Source organism: Pristiophorus japonicus, chromosome 16, assembly GCF_044704955.1.
Source record: "Pristiophorus japonicus isolate sPriJap1 chromosome 16, sPriJap1.hap1, whole genome shotgun sequence".
Classification (NCBI taxonomy): Eukaryota; Metazoa; Chordata; class Chondrichthyes; family Pristiophoridae; genus Pristiophorus; species Pristiophorus japonicus.
In genome coordinates, this window is record NC_091992.1 from 127,361,160 (window position 1) to 127,383,165 (window position 22,006).

A 22,006-nucleotide genomic window follows, 5' to 3' on the forward strand; every position below is an offset into this window, starting at 1 on the left:
ACAAGGGTAGAGAATTCCAAAGATTCACAACCCTCTGAATAAAGGAATTCCTCCTCATCTCCATCTTAAATGGAGACCCCCTTATTCTGAGACTGTGACCCCTGGTTCTAGACGCCCCAGCCCGGGGAAATATCCTCTCAGCATCTACCCTGTCAAGCAAGCCCTGTAAGAATTTTTTAATGTTTCAACGAGATCATCTCTCATTCTTCTAAACTCGAGGGAATATAGGCCTAGTCTCCTCAATCTCTCCTCATAGGACCATCCCTTTATTGCAGACATCACTCCGGTGAACCTTCGTTGCACTCCTACTAAGGCAAATATTTCCTTCCTTAGGTCAAAACTGTACACAGTACTTTGTTAACGGTGTGTTGCGAAACGGTATAAACCTTTCTCACCGTGACTGGTTGCTGCTGGTATCCACTACAGATTGAGTTTGCCGTGATTGGTTGATTGACCTATGACCCCTTTGTTGCAGGAGGCCGTGCTAGCAGCCATTGTACCCGCGGCCACTCCATCTGAGCGCTGAACATCGCAGGAGGTCCCAGACGCACCGATGATTTTTGGCAGCACTGCAGAGGCATGTCACAGGCTCGATTTCTCATCCTCCTTGTAGCATTGTGCATGAATTTTCAGGTAAGAATCCCGCTGTCATCCAAAGCTGCTCAGGTTGTGTATGCAAACATGGGCGTGACATCCATATCTCTCGGGTCCCCTGGAATCCAAAAATCTCTCACAGTCTGGAATATATCCAATGACTCGGCATCCACAGCCCTCTGGGGCAGAGAATTCCAAAGATTCACAACCCTCTGAGTGAAGAAATTCCTTCTCATCTCAGTCCTAAATGGCCGACCCCTTATCCTGAGACTGTGCCCCCAGTTCTAGACACTCCAGCCAGGGGGAAACAACCTCTCAGCATCTATCCTGTCAATCCCCCTCAGAGTCTTCTATGTTTGAATGAAATCACCTCTCATGCTACTAAACTCCAGAGAGTATAGGCCCGATCTCAATCTCTCATCATAGGACCACCCTCTCATCCCAGGAATAAGTCTAGTGAACCTTCCTTGCATCGCCACTAAGGCAAGTATATTCTTCCTCAGATAAGGACATACATGCTTTAGAAAATCTCAATAATCTAAATTGATGGCACTTGAAAGCACCCCTGTTGTGTGTGTTGTCTACTGTCGGTATTAACGATGGTTTTGGAGTGTGCCTGTCAATATGCACTGTGCATAGTGCCTGTCAATGGGCGATTAGTGCCTGTCAATGGGCGATTAGTGCCTGTCAATGGGCGATTAGTGCCTGTCAATGGGCACAGCGCCTGTCAATGGGCACAGCGCCTGTCAATGGGCACAGTGCCTGTCAATGTGCACAGCGCCTGTCAATGTGCACAGTGTCTGTCAATATACGATCATTGCCTGTCAATATACGATCATTGCCTGTCAATGGGCGATCATTGCCTGTCAATGGGCGATCACTGCCTGTCAATGTGCGATCACTGCTTGTCAATGTGCGATCACTGCCTGTCAATGTGCGATCACTGCCTGTCAATGTGCGATCATTGCCTGTCAATGTGCGATCATTGCCTGTCAATGTGCGATCATTGCCTGTCAATGTGCGATCATGGCCTGTCAGTGGGCGATCACTGCCTGTCAGTGGGCGATCACTGCCTGTCAGTGGGCGATCACTGCCTGTCAATGTGCGATCACTGCCTGTCAATGTGCACACTGCCTGTCAATGTGCGATCACTGCCTGTCAATGTGCACAGTGCCTGTCAATGTGCGATCACTGCCTGTCAATGTGCGATCACTGCCTGTCAATGTGCACAGTGCCTGTCAATGGGTGATTAGTGCCTGTCAATGGGCGATTAGTGCCTGTCAATGGGCGATTAGTGCCTGTCAATGGGCGATTAGTGCCTGTCAATGGGCACAGCGCCTGTCAATGTGCACAGCGCCTGTCAATGTGCACAGTGTCTGTCAATATACGATCATTGCCTGTCAATGGGCGATCATTGCCTGTCAATGGGCGATTATTGCCTGTCAATGGGCGATCAGCGGCTGTCAATGGGCGATCAGCGCCTGTCAATGAGCGATCACTGCCTGTCAATCTGCGATCACTGCCTGTCAATCTGCGATCACTGCCTGTCAATCTGCGATCACTGCCTGTCAATGTGCGATCATTGCCTGTCAATGTGCGATCATTGCCTGTCAATGGGCGATCAGTGCCTGTCAATGGGCGATTAGTGCCTGTCAATGTGCGATTAGTGCCTGTCAATGGGTACAGCGCCTGTCAATGGGCACAGCGCCTGTCAATGGGCACAGCGCCTGTCAATGTGCACAGCGCCTGTCAATGTGCACAGTGTCTGTCAATATACGATCATTGCCTGTCAATGGGCGATCATTGCCTGTCAATGAGCGATCAGCGGCTGTCAATGGGCGATCAGCGCCTGTCAATGGGCGATCACTGCCTGTCAATCTGCGATCACTGCCTGTCAATGTGCGATCATTGCCTGTCAATGTGCGATCACTGCCTGTCAATGTGCGATCACTGCCTGTCAATGTGCGATCACTGCCTGTCAATGTGCGTTCACTGCCTGTCAATGTGCGTTCACTGCCTGTCAATGTGCGATCACTGCCTGTCAATGTGCGATCACTGCCTGTCAATGTGCGATCACTGCCTGTCAATGTGCGATCACTGCCTGTCAATGTGCACAGTGCCTGTCAATGTGCGATCACTGCCTGTCAATGTGCGATCACTGTCTGTCAATGTGCACAGCGCCTGTCAATGGGTTCTTTTTTAATATTCATTCTCGGGATGTTGGAAAGGCCAGCATTTATGTTGGACATGTTGGGGAAGTTAAGAGTTAATAATCAAACGGACCTGTACAAGTAGAACTTGTCATAGAGCAGTAGGATGCCTCAGTGAGGAATTAAGTGACTGGGACGACATCGGCCAAGTGTGATTAAAGTATAACATTAGCGGCTAGTGCAATAAACAGGCCGAGGGGTCAATTTCCTCTCATGTAGAAGAGATGTTCAGGAAGATAAGCTGTTTATAAAACTGCACCTCAACAATGTTCCCTGCAATTTTTGTTTCGATGCATGGCCCTGCTAACGGGCTGAGCGTCCCGTTCAAATTCCCGCGTGGCGCGTTATTTTTCTATTTATAAGCCGGCGCGCTGGTTCCGTGGGAGCTCGCGGCCGCGGGGCTTAACGGGAACATCGCTCCTCACAGGATTCAAGAACAAATAGGTCGAGAAGTCTTGTTTGAGGGAAGTATAAGAACATAAGAACAAGGAGCAGGAGTAGGCCCTACTGCCCCTCGAGCCTGCTCCGCCATTCAATAAGATCATGGCTGATCATCGACCTCAACTCCACTTTCCCGCCCAATCTCCATATCTCTTGATTCCCTTAAACTCCAAAAATCTATCGATCTCGGCCTTGAATACATTCAGAGACTCAGCATCCACAGCCCTCTGGGGCAGAGAATTCCAAAGATTCACAACCCTCTGAGTGAAGAAATTCCTCTTCATCTCTGTCTTAAATGGCCGACCCCTTATCCTGAGACTGTGAGCCCCCTGGTTCTAGACTCTCCAGCCCGGGGGAAACATCCTCCCAGCATCTACCCTGTCAATCCCCTTCAGAACATGATATGTTTTAATGAGATCACCTCTCATTCTTCTAAACTCCAGAGAGTATAGACCCATTATACACAATCTCTCATCATAAGACAACCCTCTCATCCCCAGGAATCAATCTAGTGAACCTTCGTTGTACCGCCTCCAAGGCAAGTACATCCTTCCTTAGATAAGGAGACCAAAAAATTTGAAGTAAACTGTTTTCAAAGGATTCGGGAACCGATACATCATGAGGTCGTATCTGTGACAAATCTTCTTCATAGGCAATCCCTCAAATCCAGGATGACTTGCTTCCACACCAAAAAGGGATGTGTTCAATGAGTTCACAGGTGTTTCAATGAAGGACCTAATATTCCAGATCCCAAACTACATGTTGAAGGGTGGAAGATGCCTGTGCGTGGATTTTTTTAACGTGTGGTGGCCGTTGCACACCAGCCAACACACGGGCTTGACAGAGCTAGGTCTTGGTCCAGTGGCAAGGATTAACTAAGACAACTGGAGACCAGCTCTGCTGCACGGACCTAGTGCGCGCACATATCGCAGTGTGGGCTGGTCCGTGCTGCCCCTGGGCCCTCACCTCTTCTGGGCCCCGAACTCACGCCTCTCCTGGGCCCGATCACGTCCCTCCACAATCTCTCGCCGCTCCTGCGAACAGCGTGTGACATGTGCCTTTGATGTAGATAAACTAAGATGTATAAAGGAGCGTGGGTTTCAGGAGTTAGTTAGAGAGCTCGAAAGGTAGAGAGATCTATAAGATACTCTCTGTACAACACAGATTGATCACCTGTGCTGTATAAAGTCTATTCCGTGTACTCCACCATCAAGTGTCTCGTGCTTACTCGTAGCGTATCATAGTCAACCCCCATCCTTCTATAGTTCACAAACAGTTGATCCAACAATTTATTGCCGATCCCTAGTTGACCCTTGAGAAGATGGTGGTGGGCATTCTGGCTTTGAGGATTCTGTCTTCTCTCAGGTCAGCAACGCCAGAGATGTCTCTACTCAGTTGCCGGCACCGTGGCTGCAGTGTGCACCATTTACAAGATGCACTGCAGCAACTCGCCAAGGCTTCTTCAACAGCACCTCCCAAACCCGCAACCTCTACCACCCAGAAGGACCAGGGCAGCAGGCGCATGGGAACACCACCACCTCCACGTTCCCCCTCCAAGTCATACACCATCCTGACTTGGAAATATATCGGCCGTTCCTTCATCGTCGCTGGGTCCAAATCCTGGAACTCCCTCCCTAACAGCACTGTGGGAGTACCTTCACCACACGGACTGCAGCGGTTCTAGAAGGCGGCTCACCACCACCTTCTCAAGGGCCTTAAACAGTCGTTAGGCCCCTTATTGACAAATGGAAAGATTCAGGTGTGGGTAAAGGATGCCTTTTGTTTGTCCTTGACCAAGATGGCGGGCAGCCCACTTACAGCCAGAGGTAAGTTTCCTGTCCGCCATTTTGGGGCCTTAGTAGGCCGTAAAGTGCCTGAAAAATGAATGCTATGTGCCCAATTTCTAGACCATGGAGTTTAGAAATACATAAAAGCTTTATTGATACCGTAACAAATTAAAGACCCACAATGTTCTGATCTCTTAACTAAACTCATGCGAGTCTTTCCTCTGCAGCTCTTCTATATCACTCTTAATCGAGACACATCTGTGCAATCTATTAATCTTCTGAATGTAACACTATTATAAGGTGTGTGCTCGAGGTTCAATCTCCCCTCAGCGCCCAATGCAATCAGCGTGGAATCGATTCCAGTGTAAAACAGACACAGATCATTCCAATTTAGCACCGGGCCGGCATGCGGCCAATCTGCACAGGCGATGCTCCCACTGCCAAATTCACCTCCCCCCTCCCCGCCTCCCCCCTCCCCATCCCCCCCGATCACCTCCACCTCTCCCCTACCCCCTCCCCATCCCCCCGATCACCTCCCCCTCCCCACCCCCCCGATCACCTCCACCTCTCCCCTACCCCCTCCCCCCGATCACCTCCCCATCCCCCCAATCACCTCCCCCTCCCTATCCCCCCGATCACCTCCCTATCCCCCCGATCACCTCCCTATCCCCCCGATCACCTCCCCCTCCCCCCCGATCACCTCCCCATCCCCCCGATCACCTCCCCCTCCCTGCCTCCCCCCTCCCCATCCCCCCGATCACCTTCCCCTCCCATCCCCCCGATCACCTCCCCCTCCCCCCTCCACCCGATCACCTCCCCCTCCCTGCCTACCCCCTCCCTATTCCCGATCACCTCCTCCTCCCTGCTCACCTCACCCTCCCGCTTCCCCTTCCTGATCACCTCCCCCTCCCCACACCCCTCCCCTTCCCGATCACCTCCCCCTGCCCCTCCCGATTACCTCCCACTCCCGATCCCTTCCCCCCACCCCCTCCCGATCCCCGATCACCTCCCCCTCCTCCTCCACCCCTCTCCCTGATCACCTCCCCCTCCTCCTTCCTGATCACCTACCCCTTCCCGATCACCTCCTACTCCCTTTCCCCCGCCCCCTCCTGATTGCCTCCCCCTGACAATCACCACCCCTCCCCCTCGCGATCCCTTTCCCCCACCCGATCCTCCTCCTCCCCATCCCCCCCTCCCCGATCATCGCCTCCTCCCACCTCCCTCCCCTTCCCGATCACCTCCCCCTCCCCCTCCCCCTCCCCGATCACCTCCCCCTCCCCCTCCCCCTCCCCCTCCTCCTTCCCATCCCCACCTCCCCGATCACCTTCCCCTCCCCAACCCCCCTCCTCCTTCCCGATCACCACCCCCTCCCCATCCCCCCTCCCCGATCATCTCCCCCTCCTCCCTCCCACCCCCCTCCCCTTCCCGATCAACTCCCACTCCCCCCTCCCCGATCATCTCCCCCTCCCACCCTCCTCCCCTTCCCGATCACCTCCGCCTTCCCCTCCCCTACCCATCCCCCCTCCTCCTCTCACCTCCTCCTCCCCCTTCCCAATCGCCCCCACCTCTCCCTCCCCAGCCCCGATCACTCCCTTCCCACTCCCATCCCCATCCCCCGTCCTGATCGTCGTCTCCCCCCCTTCCCCCCTCATTGACCCTCCCCCCTCACTGACCGTGTCCCCCCCTCACTGATCCCCTCCTCCACCCCCTCACTGACCCCCCCCCCCACTGACCCTGTCCTCCCCCCCCCCCCCTCACTGACTGTGTTCCCCACCCCCTCTCACTGAGCGCCCTCATTTTCTACATGAAGGCAACTCCTTGGAAGCATTTGTAATTTTCTCTTCTGATTTCTTTCTTGCAGAGGGCATCAGCGATAGTTCTGGAGAGCACCTTGGAAAAGTGGCAAATATATTCCGACGAATGTTTCAGAAACATGTCCAGGGCCTCACAGCCGAAAGGTAGGACCGTCGCTGGTGCAAAGCGGGGTTCGCTCGGCGAAGCCGTTTGAGATCTCGGGGCATGTAGTCAGTGTTGTATTGTGAGAAATGCGGCAACCAAACTGCGCACAGCAAGCTCCCACAATCATCAATGAGAAAATGACCAGATAATCTGTTTTAATGATGTTGATTGAGGAATAAATATTGGTCAGGACACCCGGTAGAACTCCCGCTTGCTTTTCTAGGAATAGCGGCCGTGAGATTTTTAACATCCACCTGAGAGAGCAGACCCAGGCCTGGGTTTAGCGTCTCATCAGAAAGACGGCACCTCCGACAGTGCAGCACTCCCCCAGCACCGCACTGGGAGTGTCAGCCTGGATTTTGTGCTCAAGTCTCTGGAGTTGGACTTTCGTTTCCGATTCAGAGGCGAGAGTTTTACCATCTGAGCCACGGCTAACATCTGTTTCTTTCCTTCTTTCCGTGAACCTTTACTGAGCAGCATTGGTCTTTTGTCTGTTTTCCGTAGGTGTGGTGTGTAATCGGACCTTTGACAAGTACGCCTGTTGGCCCGATGGTCTCCCAAATACCATCGTGAATATCTCCTGTCCCTGGTACTTGCCGTGGTACAGTGCAGGTAAAAGTCCTTCGGGGGAGAAATTCACTCGCGCCTTAATTGGGGCGGTGTCCCTGGCGGAGCGGCAAATGGTTTGTGTCAGCTTGGCCCTGAGCGTGGGGCGGGGTGCGAAGGGAGGCGTTGCGCACCTCTCTTAGGGCGCTAGGCCGGCTGAGCAAGTGAAAATCCCGAGCTAAACAGCCGGCCTCGGAGCGCCCGAAGAGAGGCCTCGCGAGGAGAAAAAAAGCTGAAAAAACGCACCAAAAACATACCCAATAAATAACTCGCGCCACCACAACTTAAATCGCAAAGAAAATAAATAAAGAGCAATTGCACACTTACCTCACTGCGTCCGCTACAGCTCAGAACGCCCGCTTCCACTGGCGGTCTCAACACTGCCGAGCGGCACGGGTCGGGCGACAGGCAAAATTCGAGCTGGTGTCGCAACCAGCGGCGTTGCAACTTCCGGCCGGTATTGCTCCGAGCCCCGTCGGAACCCGTACCGAATGTCCCGGCGTGGCGCTGGAAGCAGGCTGCAACGCCTGGAAGTGCTTACCGCCACCATTTCCGCCCCGCCGGGGTACCAACAGGGGTGGCAGAAGCCCAAAAACCCAGCCCTTAGTCTTGCAGTGAGAACTTTCACAGTGGACCCTTGAGTAAACATCAGATAGACATGGGACAGTGAGACCCGTGGATTGAGATAAAATGGGCTCAATGGGCCCTTTCGGCTGCTCTCCTCCGTGCACACTGGACCGGTAATCAGAGGCCTGGACCGGTAATCAGAGGCCTGGACCGGTAATCAGAGGTCTGGACCGGTAATCAGAGGCCTGGACCGGTAATCAGAGGCCTGGACCGGTAATCAGAGGCCTGGACCGGTAATCAGAGGCCTGGACCGGTAATCAGAGGCCTGGACCGGTAATCAGAGGCCTGGACCGGTAATCAGAGGCCTGGACCGGTAATCAGAGGCCTGGACCAGTAATCAGAGGCCTGGACCGGTAATCAGAGGCCTGGACCGGTAATCAGAGGTCTGGACCGGTAATCAGAGGCCTGGACCGGTAATCAGAGGCCTGGACCGGTAATCAGAGGCCTGGACCGGTAATCAGAGGCCTGGACCGGTAATCAGAGGCCTGGACGAATGATCCGGAGACAAGAGTTCAAATCCCACTACGGCAGCTGGGGAATTTAAATTCAGTTGATTAAATAAATCTGGAATGAAAAGCTAGTATCAGTAATGGTGACCATGAAACGACCGGATTGTCGTACAAACCCATCTGGTTCACTAATGTCCTTTAGGGAAGGAAATCTGCCGCCCTTACCCGGTCTGGCCTATTATGTGACTCGGGGCCCACAACAGCTGCCCTCTGAAATGGCCGAGCGAGACACTTAGTTGTACCAAACCGCTACGACAAAGTGTAATGCCTTCAGCCTACGGACTGCTGTGGTTCCCGACGGCCACCACCGTCTCAAGGGCAGTCAGAGATGGGCAATAAATGCCGGCCTTAGCAGTGATGAGTTAATAGGCTGAAAGTTGCGGTCTCTCCGGGTGTGTACAAAGTGCGCTCACACCCGCAGAGGCCTCGCAAATGCCGGTTCTCGGTGCGCGATGCACGTGTGGCGAAAACCGGCTTTTGCGATCTGTCACAATTTCTTTTGACCAATCGCACGCATCCCCGTGGGAAGGACATCCACGGGGGAGAGACTGGGCTATTTGCCCAACTCTGGCCCAACGAATGTCCTCCAAACTCTTAGGCCTTGTAAAAGCAGACGTAGAGCCAACTTTTACCAGCATAAGAGTTTTAAAACATAGAAAAATTAAATTCAATATTACATTAAAAACCGTGTCCATTAAGGTAAGTTTATTTTTAACCCTATTGAAACACATTAAAAAAAATTTTTTTTTAAAACATTCAATTTCAATTAGTTTTGAATATGTGTGGGGTTTTTTTAAATTTATTGTGTTATGTTTTTCTTTCATTGACAGTAATGGGAGCTCGTACAAACGGAGCTCCCATTATTATCAGTTAGAATACTACATAGTGATTGGTGGTCCCGGCCCACGTGATCCCAGGATTCAAATCCGTATCTGGAGGACATGTTCCTGTACTCTGGCCTCCGACCACAATCCTACGTTCCTCCGGGACCACTAGGTATTTTTGTTAAAAAAATTTCGGGTGGAAGGTGTCTGCCCGCATTTCCCTCCCCCCCCCCCCCATTAAAATGTTTTTAAAAACATTGGCTGTTTGCGAATGAATCACAGGCCTATCGTTTAATCGGTCCTTCAAGTGTTTCCAGTCTTCCAGCGCACTCCCAGCCATAGTCTTGTCACTGGAGTTACACAGGGCCTTGGTGAGACCACACTTGGAGTATTGTGGGCAGTTTTGGTCTCCTTACCTAAGGAAGGATATACTTGCCATAGAGGGAGTGCAGCGAAGGTTCACCAGACTGATTCCTGGGACGGCAGGACTGTCGTCTGAGGAGAGATTGGGTCGACTAGGCCTGTGTTCACTAGAGTTTAGAAGAATGAGAGGGGATCTCATTGAAGTGTATAAAATTCTGACTGGGTTGGATAGACTGGATGCGGGGAGGATGTTTCTCCTGACTGGGAAGTCTAGAACAAGGGGTCACAGTCTCAGGATACGGGGTATGACATTTAGGACTAAGATGAGGGGAAATTTTTTCACTCAGAGGGTGGTGAACCTGTGAAATTCTCTATCACAGAAGGCTGTGGAGACCGAGTCACTGAATATATTTAGGAGGGAGATAGATAGATTTCTAGAAACAAAAGACATCAAGGGGTATGGGGGGAAAAGCAGGAATATGGTGTTGAGATAGAGGATCAGCCATGAACATATTGAATGGCGGTGCAGACTCGAAGGGCCGAATGGCTTACTACTGCTCCTATTTTCTATGTTTCTATGACTGGCTTCTCTCTCTTGCAGTGCAGGGTGGCTCCATGTTCAGGAAATGTGGGCCTGATGGACGCTGGGTGATGGACTCCGTGAAGCAGCACTGGCGAGACAGTAGCCAATGCGAAACCGATCCCAAGGATGACCGGGCTCAGGTAAGGACAGCGGATATTCCCAGCACTGGGTACCTGTCACAGTCCCTGGGTGATTGCAGCAATCGCAGTATGTTCTCAAGCGAATGCACAGGGGCGGAAATTCAACCTTGGGAGCAGGCACGATACAGGCGGTATCGCATCGGCCCCCTGTTATACGCCCGGTCCCCGCTATTCATGGTCAGCTGACATTGACGGGACCGAATATCGGGCCGGGCGTATAACGGGTGCTTGATGGGATACCGCCAGAGGCGAATTTCTACCCAATCGTGTTTTAAAGGAACGTTGTTGCCCCTGGGCTATGGGGAAAGAGCAGGGGGGAGTGGGACTAATTGGATTGCTCCTTCAAAGAGCCGGCACAGGCACGATGGGTCGAATGGCCTCCTTCTGTGCTGTGTTGTTCCATACTGTCGTCATTTCATTCCCCCACCCACAAAAGATTTGTTTATTTTTCTGAAAGGTATTTATTACTTTCTCTACCCGAGGATCCTCAGGTATCCTCGGCTAACCGTCCATCGTGATATGGACAGAATTTTGTCATCTATGTCACTGCATTTGGCAAAGGACACACATTCCCTACCTGTACTAATCTATATTGTTGATTGTTGTCACATTTCAGCAGGAACAGGGGAAGATTCTGCATGGTTTCAAGGTCATGTACACGGTGGGATACTCACTCTCCCTCGGAACCCTGGCGTTGGCCCTGGGAATTCTAGTGGGATTTAGGTAAGAGCTGTCTCGCACTCTCATTAAAACCCGCCTGCTTATTGTCCAAAGTAAGGCACCGATCCCTGTCCCGCATTGCCGGAGTTTGGTTATGGACTCCGACATCACACCTCTAGTATACTGACCTTTCACCTTTAGTATACTGACCTTTCACCTCAGCTATACTGACCTTTCGCTTCTAGTGTACTGACCTTTCGCCTCTAGCAGCTGGATCTCTATCCAGCCCAGAGGGCTGTGATGAAAGTCGTCGCTCTCTGCTGGCAGTAAGAGTCTAAATGGCCACTTTGAGCCTCGTTGCTGACGCACATGAGCCCACGGCAAAGAACGCCCGTAATTCAGCACTCCATGGCATGCTGACTCCGAGAGTTGTGGATAAATGGAGAAAGTTCTGGTGTTGAAGCAGAGTGGAGGGAGTTTTACTCTGAATCTAATTGTCCTCTGCCCAACTTTGGCATCCTTGATGGGGACAACGGGCTGGCCAAGGATGGGACAGTGTTCAGTTCCCCACCACCAGCATCCCTCGCATCTGTTCACGCGACATTCACAGAGAGAATCCATCCCGTCGGCCTGATCTATAACTCGTCCTAACCTACATCATTCTTCCCTTTCCTTCTTGCAGGAAGCTACATTGTATGAGGAACTACATCCACATGAACCTGTTTGCTTCATTCATCCTTCGAGCAGTGTCAATCCTCATTAAAGATGCTCTTTTCAAAACACAGTACAACCAAATCCCAGAGGACGGTGACATTAAAATCTGGTTTAACAATGAGGTAGGCACCTGTCTGGTGGGCTGGTATTGTTTTGTGGGGAAAGAGAAAGGAAGCATCCTCTTGTAACAAGGTCCTTCAGGCAGATGTTTGGCTACCATATTGTGGCAATATAGATGCCCTGCTACCTTTGGGAATCAGACAGTGTGATGAATTATTTCTATTGTAAATAATAATGCTTGAAAATCATTCAGCAGGACAGTGTTTGTTTTAATTTGGGACTAGGTCGTGTTTACGTTGCCAGAAGCATGTTGTGTATGGTGCGACACTGCTGGGCAGTTCAGGCCCTTCCCTGTGATGGGATTCTGCAGTCATTTCAACATTCGGCGATTGTGTGGCACCGGGCGACATTGGATTGCCGCCTGTTATACATCTTGCCCCATTTTCCTCTCCAGTGAAGGCAGCAGAAAGGACAATCAGAAGAGGTGTATAAAAATCTGATATTGTCTGTTATACACTATCGACAAATGTTACAAAGACCCCCATATTTTCTAATGCTGGAGAAATACCACCAACGATGTCGCCGCAAGATTCTACAAATCCCCTGGGAGGACAGACGCACCAACGTTAGCGTCCTCGACCTGGCCAACATCCCCAGCATTGAAGCACTGACCACACTCGATCAGCTCCGCTGGGTGGGCCACATCGTTCGCATGCCAGACATGAGACTCCCAAAGCAAGCGCTCTACTCGGAACTCCTTCACGGCAAGCGAGCCAAAGGTGGGCAGCGGAAACGTTACAGGGACACCCTCAAAGCCTCCCTGGTAAAGTGCGACATCCCCACTGACACCTGGGAGTCCCTGGCCAAAGACTGCCCTAAGAGGAGGAAGTGCATCCGGGAGGGCGCTGAGCACCTCGAGTCTCATTGCCGAGAGCATGCAGAAATCAAGCGCAGGCAGCGGAAAGAGCATGCGGCAAACTTGTGCCACCCACCCTTTCCCTCAATGACTGTCTGTCCCACCTGTGACAGAAACTGTGGTTCTCGTATTGGACCGTACAGCCACCTAAGGACTCATTTTAAAAGCGGAAAAATGTCTTCCTCGATTCCGAGGAACTGCCTATGATGATGAGGGGGCAGAGAACTAATTGATGAGCCAAGCGTTACTAAATGATATTGCATTGTTTAACCAATAACAGGTCTTGATATACTCTACAGCACTTTTTGTTTGCCAGTATTTTATCGCACTGTTTAAGATATCTGGTCCGAGCTCTACTGTTGCAAGGCCAAGTAGCATGTTTATTTATTCTCCGGCCCAGTAAGTTCTACATAGTGGCTAAATGCCACACCTGGTCTGCTACAGAGTCCTTTCACCCAGGTAGTCCCAGGTTCAATGCCCAGTCCGTGCTGAATTGGAGGCACAATTAACGTCAGCAGCCCCGAGCTAGGAAGTGGAGAGCAGCCAGCGCTCCCACTTCTGCTCACTGTCCGATGAATCCCGCCAGGAAGTGTGCATGGGCGGATGTTGGGTGAAGGTGGGACTGGTCTTAGTTATGATGCAGGAACAAGGTCAAATTGGATGAGATGCCAATGGGCTGCCAGCATAGATGGGACCATCCTCTACATCCGAACAGTCAGAAGAGGAGGGAGGAGATGGGAGAAAATGGGGAAAAAAATATCCTAACCAACGCAACAAAGTGACGACCAAATCCCTGGTCCCAGTGACCTCTCCCCCCCATCTCTGCTTAAAGAAAGGGGATAAGAGAAACATAAAAGGGTTCATTATCCAGATAAAATACGTTCTTCTGCTCTTGAAATCTCTTTCACAATGGCCCAGTGTGCTTAACCTAAGGATATAATGATTAACAAAACAAAACCGTCTGCTTATTATAGGATTACTTGAAAGGTTCAGCCCTAGTACATCCAGAATTATGGAATGAACACAGCCTGATTGAACTGTGCTTCCCATGAGGTCTAACCCATGTTCAGAGCTATAACGACAGACCATTAAAGTGCTGGAGAACTTTTACTGAAGCTGCCCAGTAGTGGGAACTCCTGCTCACTGCGTGAGTCATAGAAACATAAAAAATAGGTGCAGGAGTAGGCCATTCGGCCCTTCGAGCCTGCACCACCATTCAATATGATCATGGCTGATCATTTTTGCAACTTCATTACCCCATTCCTGCTTTCTCTCCATACCCCTTGATCCCTTTAGCTGTAAGGGCCACATCTAACCCCCTTTTGAATATATCTAATGAACTGGCCTCAACAACCTTCTGTGGTAGAGAATTCCACAGGTTCACAATTCTCTGAGTGAAGAAGTTTCTCCTCATCTCGGTCCTAAATGGCTTACCCCTTATCCTTAGACTGTGACCCCTGGTTCTGGACTTCCCCAACATCGGGAACATTCTTCCTGTATCTAACCTGTCCAATCCCGTCAGAATGTTATATGTTTCTATGAGATCCCCTTTCATTCTTCTTAATTTTTTCCCTTCCGGGGCTTACGTTAGCCTAGAGACCCTCTGTTGACTTTAAGGGCCCTGCATGAAACGATGTTGGATATTCCTCAATCCAGGTTAAATGAACCAAGGTCCGTGGCAAGAAGCTGGCCCTAAATTGACACCAGCTTGGCCACCTCAGGGAAGGAAGCCAAAAGGGAGGGCTCATGTGGGAAATAGAAACTGTCACACTGACGCAGTTTTCCGATCATCGGTTGTGTGTTTGGTTGAAGCACAGAAGATTATAGGGTCGATGGAACGGGAGCAATTGTAACCGAACCACCCAGTAGGACACTGGTGTGACTGGGGACAGCACTGATTTTACAGCCTGTCCCAATTTTACCGTGAAGTCAGTGGAGAGCAACATCGGGCGGGGTAAGGGCGGCGTTCCACCCGATCCCATGGGATTCCCACCTGGCTACTTAGGTTCCAATTAGCCCCGGTGAATTTTGCATTCTTGGAGCAGAGCGTCCTGTACTTGGAGCAGATACAACAACAACAACTTGTATTTATATAGCGCCTTTAACGTAGTGAAACGTCCCAAGGCGCGACACAAGAATATTATACCATAAAAATTTGTAACCGGGCCGCATAAGTAGAAATTAGCGGAGGTGACCAAAAGCTTGGTCAAAGAGGAGTGTCTTCAAGGAGGAAAGAGAGGCGGAGAGGTTTAGGCAGGGAGTTGCAGAGCTTTGGGGCCGAGGCAGCAGAAGGCACGGCCACCAATGGTTGAGCGATTATAATCAAGGATGCTCAAGAGGACAGAATTAGAGGAGCGCAGACATCTCGGAGGGGTTTGTGGGTCTGCAGGAGATTTCAGAGATAGGGAGGAGCAAAGCCATGGAGGGATTTGAAAATAAGGATGAGAATTTTGAAATTGAGATGTTGATTAACTGGGGAGTCAATGTAGGTCATCAAGCACGGGGTGATGGGTGAGCGGGACTTGGTGCGAGTTAGGACACGGGGCAGCCGAGTTTTGGATCACCTCTAGTTTACATAGGGTAGAATGTGGGAGGCCAGCCAGGAGTGCGTTGGAATAGTCAAGTCGAGAGGTAACGAAGGCATGGATGAGGGCTTCAGCAGCGGATGAGCTGAGGCAAGGGCGGTGACGGGCGATGTAACAGAGGTGGAAATAGACGGTCTTAATTATGCTGTGGATACGTGGTCGAAAGCTCATTTCAGGGTCAAATATGAGGCCAAGATTGTGAACAGTCTGCTTCAACCTCAGAGAGGAGTTGGGAAGAGGGATGGAGTCAGTGGCTCGGGAACGGAGTATGTGGCGGGGTTCGAGAATAATGGCTTCCCTAGGAATTTGTGCTCGTTGGCCTTGCAGGATCTCCCGGCTGGTATGTGGAAGCATGAATTTACCCCCACTGCCCTCACATCTAGACCCACGCCGTGTCGGACCTCAAGTGCTCGGTGCTAACGTTAGGTGACCGAAGCCAGGAAGGGCACACATTTTCCTTGCCCAGACCTTCCTCAGCTTGGCCAGGGCCAGCGCTCGTTAAGGAAACCAAAAATGTGCCATTGGCTGTAATCTCCCACGGCAACCGGATAGCACGAGCCTCTGAGTTGTGGCGGTAAAGCGGCTTAGCGATCAGCCATGAGGGATTCTGAATGTTTACCTCTTTCTCCCCATTCCACCAAACGCTCCTTCCATTTAAGGTCAGTTTGGCTGTAATCTTGAAAGGGTTTAGACAGTATGTGTTAAGAAAACATTGAAGATTATTTCTTTCCATCACTGGGCTTGCCAAAATGATCCTAATCCCTCGCTAGCACCCAAACTGTTGAGCAGGCTTTAGACTTCACAGTGTGCTGGTCTTTATCCCCGATTGATAACACATCCTTTATGATATTTCCTGTATTTTCTTTCCCCCAACGCTTGCAAATGTATATTGGATGTGACTTTATGCCTTTTTATAAAAAAACGCACCACCTCAAACAAAGGGCTGGGATTAAATCCCGTCCCAAATTCAGTCAGGGCTATTAATCTGGCTCGCTAAACAGATGCAATGCTACTTAATACAAAAGCAAAATAGTACAGATGCTCTGAAATACAAGCAGAAAATGCTGGAAATCTCAGCGGGTGGGGCAGCATCTGTGGAGAGAAAAACAGAGTTAACGTTTCAGGTCAATGACCCTGCGTCAGAACTGGCGAATGTTCGAAATGTAACAGATTCTTAAGAAACACTGTAAGGGGGCGAGGATTGAAGCACTGACCACACTCGATCAGCTCCGCTGGGCAAGCCCACATTGTCCGCATGCCAGACACGAGACTCCCAAAGCAAGGGCTCTACTTGGAACTCCTTCACAGCAAAGGTGGGCAGCGGAAACGTTGCAAGGACACCCGCAAAGCCTCCCTGATAAAGTGCAACATCACCAGCGACACCTGGCAGTCCCTAGCCAAAGACCGCCCTAAGTGGAGGAAGTGCATCCGGGAGGGCGCTGAGCACCTCGAGTCTCATCGCCGAGAGCATGCAGAAATCAAGCGCAGGCAGCAGAAAGAACATGCAGCAAACCAGTCCCACCCACCCTTTCCCTCAATGACTATCTGTCCCACCTGTGACAGGGACTGTGGTTCTCGTATTGAACTGTTCAGCCACCTAAGGACTCATTTTAAGAGTGAAGCAAGTCTTCCTCGATTCCGAGGGACTGCGTATGATGATGATGGTGATAGGGTGGAAGGCAAGAGAGATTTGAGGGACAAAAGAGATGGTGGGCCGAATTGAAATGGTAATGGCAGGAGTTAGAAAAAGATGGGTCTCGATAGGGTGTGAATGGCGGGATAATTACCAGCTGGGAGACACAGAGAGAGGAAAAAATACATCAGATAACATGTGAAAAGACATTTGATAACTGTATGATGTCACGCAGGCTCCTGTGTCGGTGGTAGTGCAGCCGCAATGGCTGTGTAGTTGGGTTTTGTTGCTGCAGCTCTGAAGTTCCAATGGGACAACCTTGGAGCATTTCTACACAGCCCAGTGATAATGGGAGCAATTTTAACCGAAGCCACCCAGCAGGAAGCTGATGGGATCGAGGGCAGGGCTGGTTTTACACCCCGCCCAATTTTAGTCTCCACCGAAGCTCTCCGCTCCTTGGTGCTATACACCCTGTTGTTTACAAAATGTTACAAAGTATTTACAGCACAGGAACAGGCCATTCGGCCCAACAGGTCCGTGCCAGTGGTTATGCTCCACACGAACTTCCTCCCATCTTTCTTCCTTTAACCCCATCGACATATCATAAGAAATAGGTGCTGGAGTCGGCCATTTGGCCCCTCAATAAGATCATGGCTGATCTGATCCTGGTCTGCTCCACTTCCCTGCCTGCTCCCCAAAACCCTTCAGTGCCTTTTCATTACCCTTCTATTCCATTCTGCCTTATGTGCTTATCTAATTTTCCCTTAAATGCATCGATACTATTCGCCTCAACCACTCCCTGTGGCAGCGAGTTCCACATTCTCACCATCTCTGGGTGAAGAAGTTTCTCCTGAATTCCCTACTGGATTTATTAGTGACGATCTGATATTTAAGACACCTGGTTCTGGTCTCTCCCACAAGTGGAAACATCTTCTCTACGTCTTCCTTATCAAACCCTTGCATGATCTTAAGGGCCTCTATCAGGTCACCCCTCAGTCTTCTCTTCTCCAGAGAGAAGAGCCCCAGCCTTTCCTGATAGGTTCTGGTATCATTCTAGTAAATATATATTTGCACCTTATCCAGTGTCTCTATGTCATAGAAACATAGAAACATAAAAACATAGAAAATAGGTGCAGGAGTAGGCCATTCGGCCCTTCGAGCCTGCACCGCCATTCAATGAGTTCATGGCTGAACATGCAACTTCAGTACCCCATTCCTGCTTTCTCGCCATACCCCTTGATCCCCCGAGTAGTAAGGACTTCATCTAACTCCTTTTTGAATATATTTAGTGAATTGGCCTCAACAACTTTCTGTGGTAGAGAATTCCACAGGTTCACCACTCTGGGTGAAGAAGTTTCTCCTCATCTCGGTCCTAAATGGCTTACCCCTTATCCTTAGACTGTGACCCCTGGTTCTGGACTTCCCCAACATTGGGAACATTCTTCCTGCATCTAACCTGTCTAAACCCGTCAGAATTTTAAATGTTTCTATGAGATCCCCTCTCATTCTTCTGAACTCCAGTGAATACAAGCCCAGTTGATCCAGTCTTTCTTGATAGATCAGTCCCACCATCCCGGGAATCAGTCTGGTGAACCTTCGCTGCACTCGCTCAATAGCAAGAATGTCCTTCCTCAAGTTAGGAGACCAAAACTGTACACAATACTCCAGGTGTGGACTAACCAAGGTTCTATACAAGTTTAACATATCTTCTCTGCTTTTCAATTCTGTCACTCTAGAAATGAACTCCAATGCTTGGTTTACTTTATGGACTTATAAACCCATTTTTAGTGATTCGTGTATCTGTACCCCCCGTTCCTCTACCCCAATCACACATTTATTTTCCAAGGAGTATGTGGTTTCCTTATTCTTCCTACCATAATGTACTACCAGGGACTTGAGCACATAAATCTAGGCTGACACTCCAGCGCAGTGCTGGGGGAGTGCTGCACTATCGGAGGTGCCGTCTTTCTGATGAGACGTTAAACCAAGGCCCCATCTGCTCTCTCACGTGGACGTAAAAGATCCCATGGTGCTATTTTGAAAAAGGGCAGCGTAGTTATTCCCCGGTGCCCTGGCCAATATTTATCCCTCAATCAACATAACAAAAACAACAGATTATATGGTAATTATCACATTGCTGTTTGTGGGAGCTTGCTGTGCGCAAATTGGCTGCCGCGTTTCCTGCATTACAACAGTGACTACATTCCAAAAGTACTTCATTGGCTGTAAAGCGCTTTGGAACGTTCGGTGGTGATGAAAGGTGCTATATAAATGCAAGTCTTTCTTCACCTTTGCACTTATCTATATTGAAGTTCATTTGCCAATTACACGTTCATTCCGCAACTTTATGATGTGAAGCCCTAACCTAGTGTTTCTTTCCCTCAAACAGACTGTGGCAGGGTGCAGAACAGCTCAAGTGCTGATGCAGTACTGCATCGGGGCTAATTACTACTGGTTACTGATCGAGGGGATCTACCTACACAACCTTCTGGTGATTGCAGTCTTCTCCGAAAAGAGCTACTTTAATATTTATTTATGTATCGGCTGGGGTAGGTGTTCAGTTCATTCTTGTTCATTGCATTATTATCTGGGTGGGGAGGGCTGGGACCCATTAACATCACTGAACGGTAGCAGGCCAGGTGGATAAGGTGGTTAAGAAGGCATAAGGAATACTTGCCTTTTTTGGCCGAGGCATAGAATATAAGAACAGGGGGGTTATGCTTGAACTGTAATAAAACACTAGTTAGGCCATAGCTAGAGTACTGCGTGCAGTTCTGGTCACCACAGATGTGATTGCACTAGAGAGGGTACAGAGGAGATTTACGAGGATGTTGCCTGGACTGGAAAAATTTTAGCTATGAGGAAAAATTGGATAAGTTGGGGTTATTTTCTTTGGAACAGAGGAGGCTGAGGGGAGACCTTATTGAGGTGTATAAAATTATGAGGGACATAGATAGAGTGGATAGGAAGGACCTATTTCCCTTAGCAGAGTGGTCACCAACCAGGGGGCGTAGATTTAAAATAATTGGTGGGAAGTTTAGAGGGGATTTGAGGGGAAATGTCTTCACCCAGCGGGTGGTGGGGGTCTGGAACTCACTGCCTGAAAGGGTGGTAGAGGCAGAAACCCTCACCACATTTAAAAAGTACTTGGATGTGCACTTGAAGTGATGTAACCTACAGGGCTATGGACCAAGAGCTGGAAAGTGGGATTAGGCTGGGTAGCTCTTTGCTGGCCGGCAGGGACAGGATGGGCCTAAATGGCCTCCTTCTGTGTTGTGAATTTCTATGATTCTATGATCACATCAGTCAGGTTCCTTACCATCAGAGAATAATTCCAAAGTACATACAGAATTTCAGTGTTGGATATCTGTGTCCTTGAGCCTTAAATTCACCATTCCCTCCGGTCTGTGCCTGTTGGATCTTGCAATTCCCTACACCTCTTTTAAAGGAGACAAATAAACATTAGGTCAAGTGACCCCCGATCTGGGGGACACTCCAAACATTTTCAAGGCCCTTTTTTGGTGTTTTTTTTGTGTTTTTTTTTTGGGGGCACTAAAATCAAAAATTTTTTCCAAGTGCCCCCTATAAAAGGGGAGGGGGACACTAAAAACACCGGCAATTAAAACAAATTAAACTTTAAAACATAAAATCAAATTAAAATTTGGTTGCCATGGGTGATGATACACTCCAGTCCCTCCGGTGCCCACCTCTCGCGGAAGGCCGCGAGCGTACCGGTGGACACCGCGTGCTCCATCTCCAAGGCCACCCTGGCGCGGATGTATGCGTGGAAGAGAGGCAGGCAGTCAGGCTGAACGACCCCCTCGACCGCCTGCTGCCTGGACCGGCTGATGGCACCCTTGGCCGTGCCCAGGAACAGTCCTACGAGGAGGCCCTTGGACCTACCCGCTCCCCTCCGCAAAGGGTGCCCAAAGATCAGGAGTGTGGGACTGAAGTGCAGCCAGAAATTGAGGAGCAGCCCCTTTAAATAATGAAACAGAGGCTGCAACCTCACACACTCCATAAAAACATGGAACACGGACTCTTCCAGACCGCAGAAATTGCAGGCGGTCTGGGAGTCCGTGAACCGGCTTAAAGATTTGTTGCACGGGACTGCTCCGTGCACCACCCTCCAGGCCAAGTCCCCGATAAATAGTGGGAGGACTCCCGCGTAGAGTGCCCTCCATCGGGGAACCCCGCCACCTCCGGACGGCAAGATGGTACGCCATGGCGTGTCCGGACGGCAGACGAGGATGGCAAAGTTGAGAGTGTGCAGGAGCAGCCCGTACAGGAAACCCCTCCACGCAGAACTGAAAGGCACGGAGGGGATTTCCCCGAGGCGGCTCAAGTTGTGAGGCGCCGGCTCCTGAGGGAGGTTCCGGAAAATCCTTGAGATGCGACTGTAAGATCTGCTTGCAACGAGAGGATCGTTTCATCCTCAAGTAGAAATTAAGTAATGTGATGGTTGGGAATCAAACCCAGGTCAACTGCTTGGAAGGCAACCATGCTTACCACTGCACCACCATCACACAACTTGCAATTCCCTACACCTGGGATGGCTGACTTCAGCTGTTCCATTATAGGGCAATGCCTTGTGAACAACAACAACAACAACAACGTATATTTATATAGCGTCTTTAACGTAGTGAAACATCCCAAGGCGCTTCACAGGAGTATTATGAGACAAAGAATTTGACACCAAGCCGCATAAGGAGAAATTAGGGCAGGTGACCAAAAGCTTGGTCACAGAGGTAGGTTTTAAGGAGCGTCTTGAAGGAGGAAAGAGAGGTAGAGAGGT

At 50.2% G+C, this 22,006-nt stretch overlaps 1 protein-coding gene across 1 annotated transcript in view; it reads left to right on the forward strand.

The window, feature by feature from the left end:
• The first annotated feature begins 579 nt into the window (after positions 1 to 579).
• The window catches only part of LOC139227174 (glucagon receptor-like), a 38,036-nt gene continuing 16,609 nt past the window's right edge, over positions 580 to 22,006 (forward strand). Inside the window, exons 1-7 of the mRNA XM_070858238.1 lie at positions 580 to 633; positions 6,894 to 6,990; positions 7,496 to 7,603; positions 10,522 to 10,643; positions 11,260 to 11,366; positions 11,986 to 12,139; positions 19,601 to 19,760. Coding sequence (XP_070714339.1) covers positions 580 to 633; positions 6,894 to 6,990; positions 7,496 to 7,603; positions 10,522 to 10,643; positions 11,260 to 11,366; positions 11,986 to 12,139; positions 19,601 to 19,760 — 802 coding nt within the window. The remainder of the gene's footprint in view (positions 634 to 6,893; positions 6,991 to 7,495; positions 7,604 to 10,521; positions 10,644 to 11,259; positions 11,367 to 11,985; positions 12,140 to 19,600; positions 19,761 to 22,006) is intronic.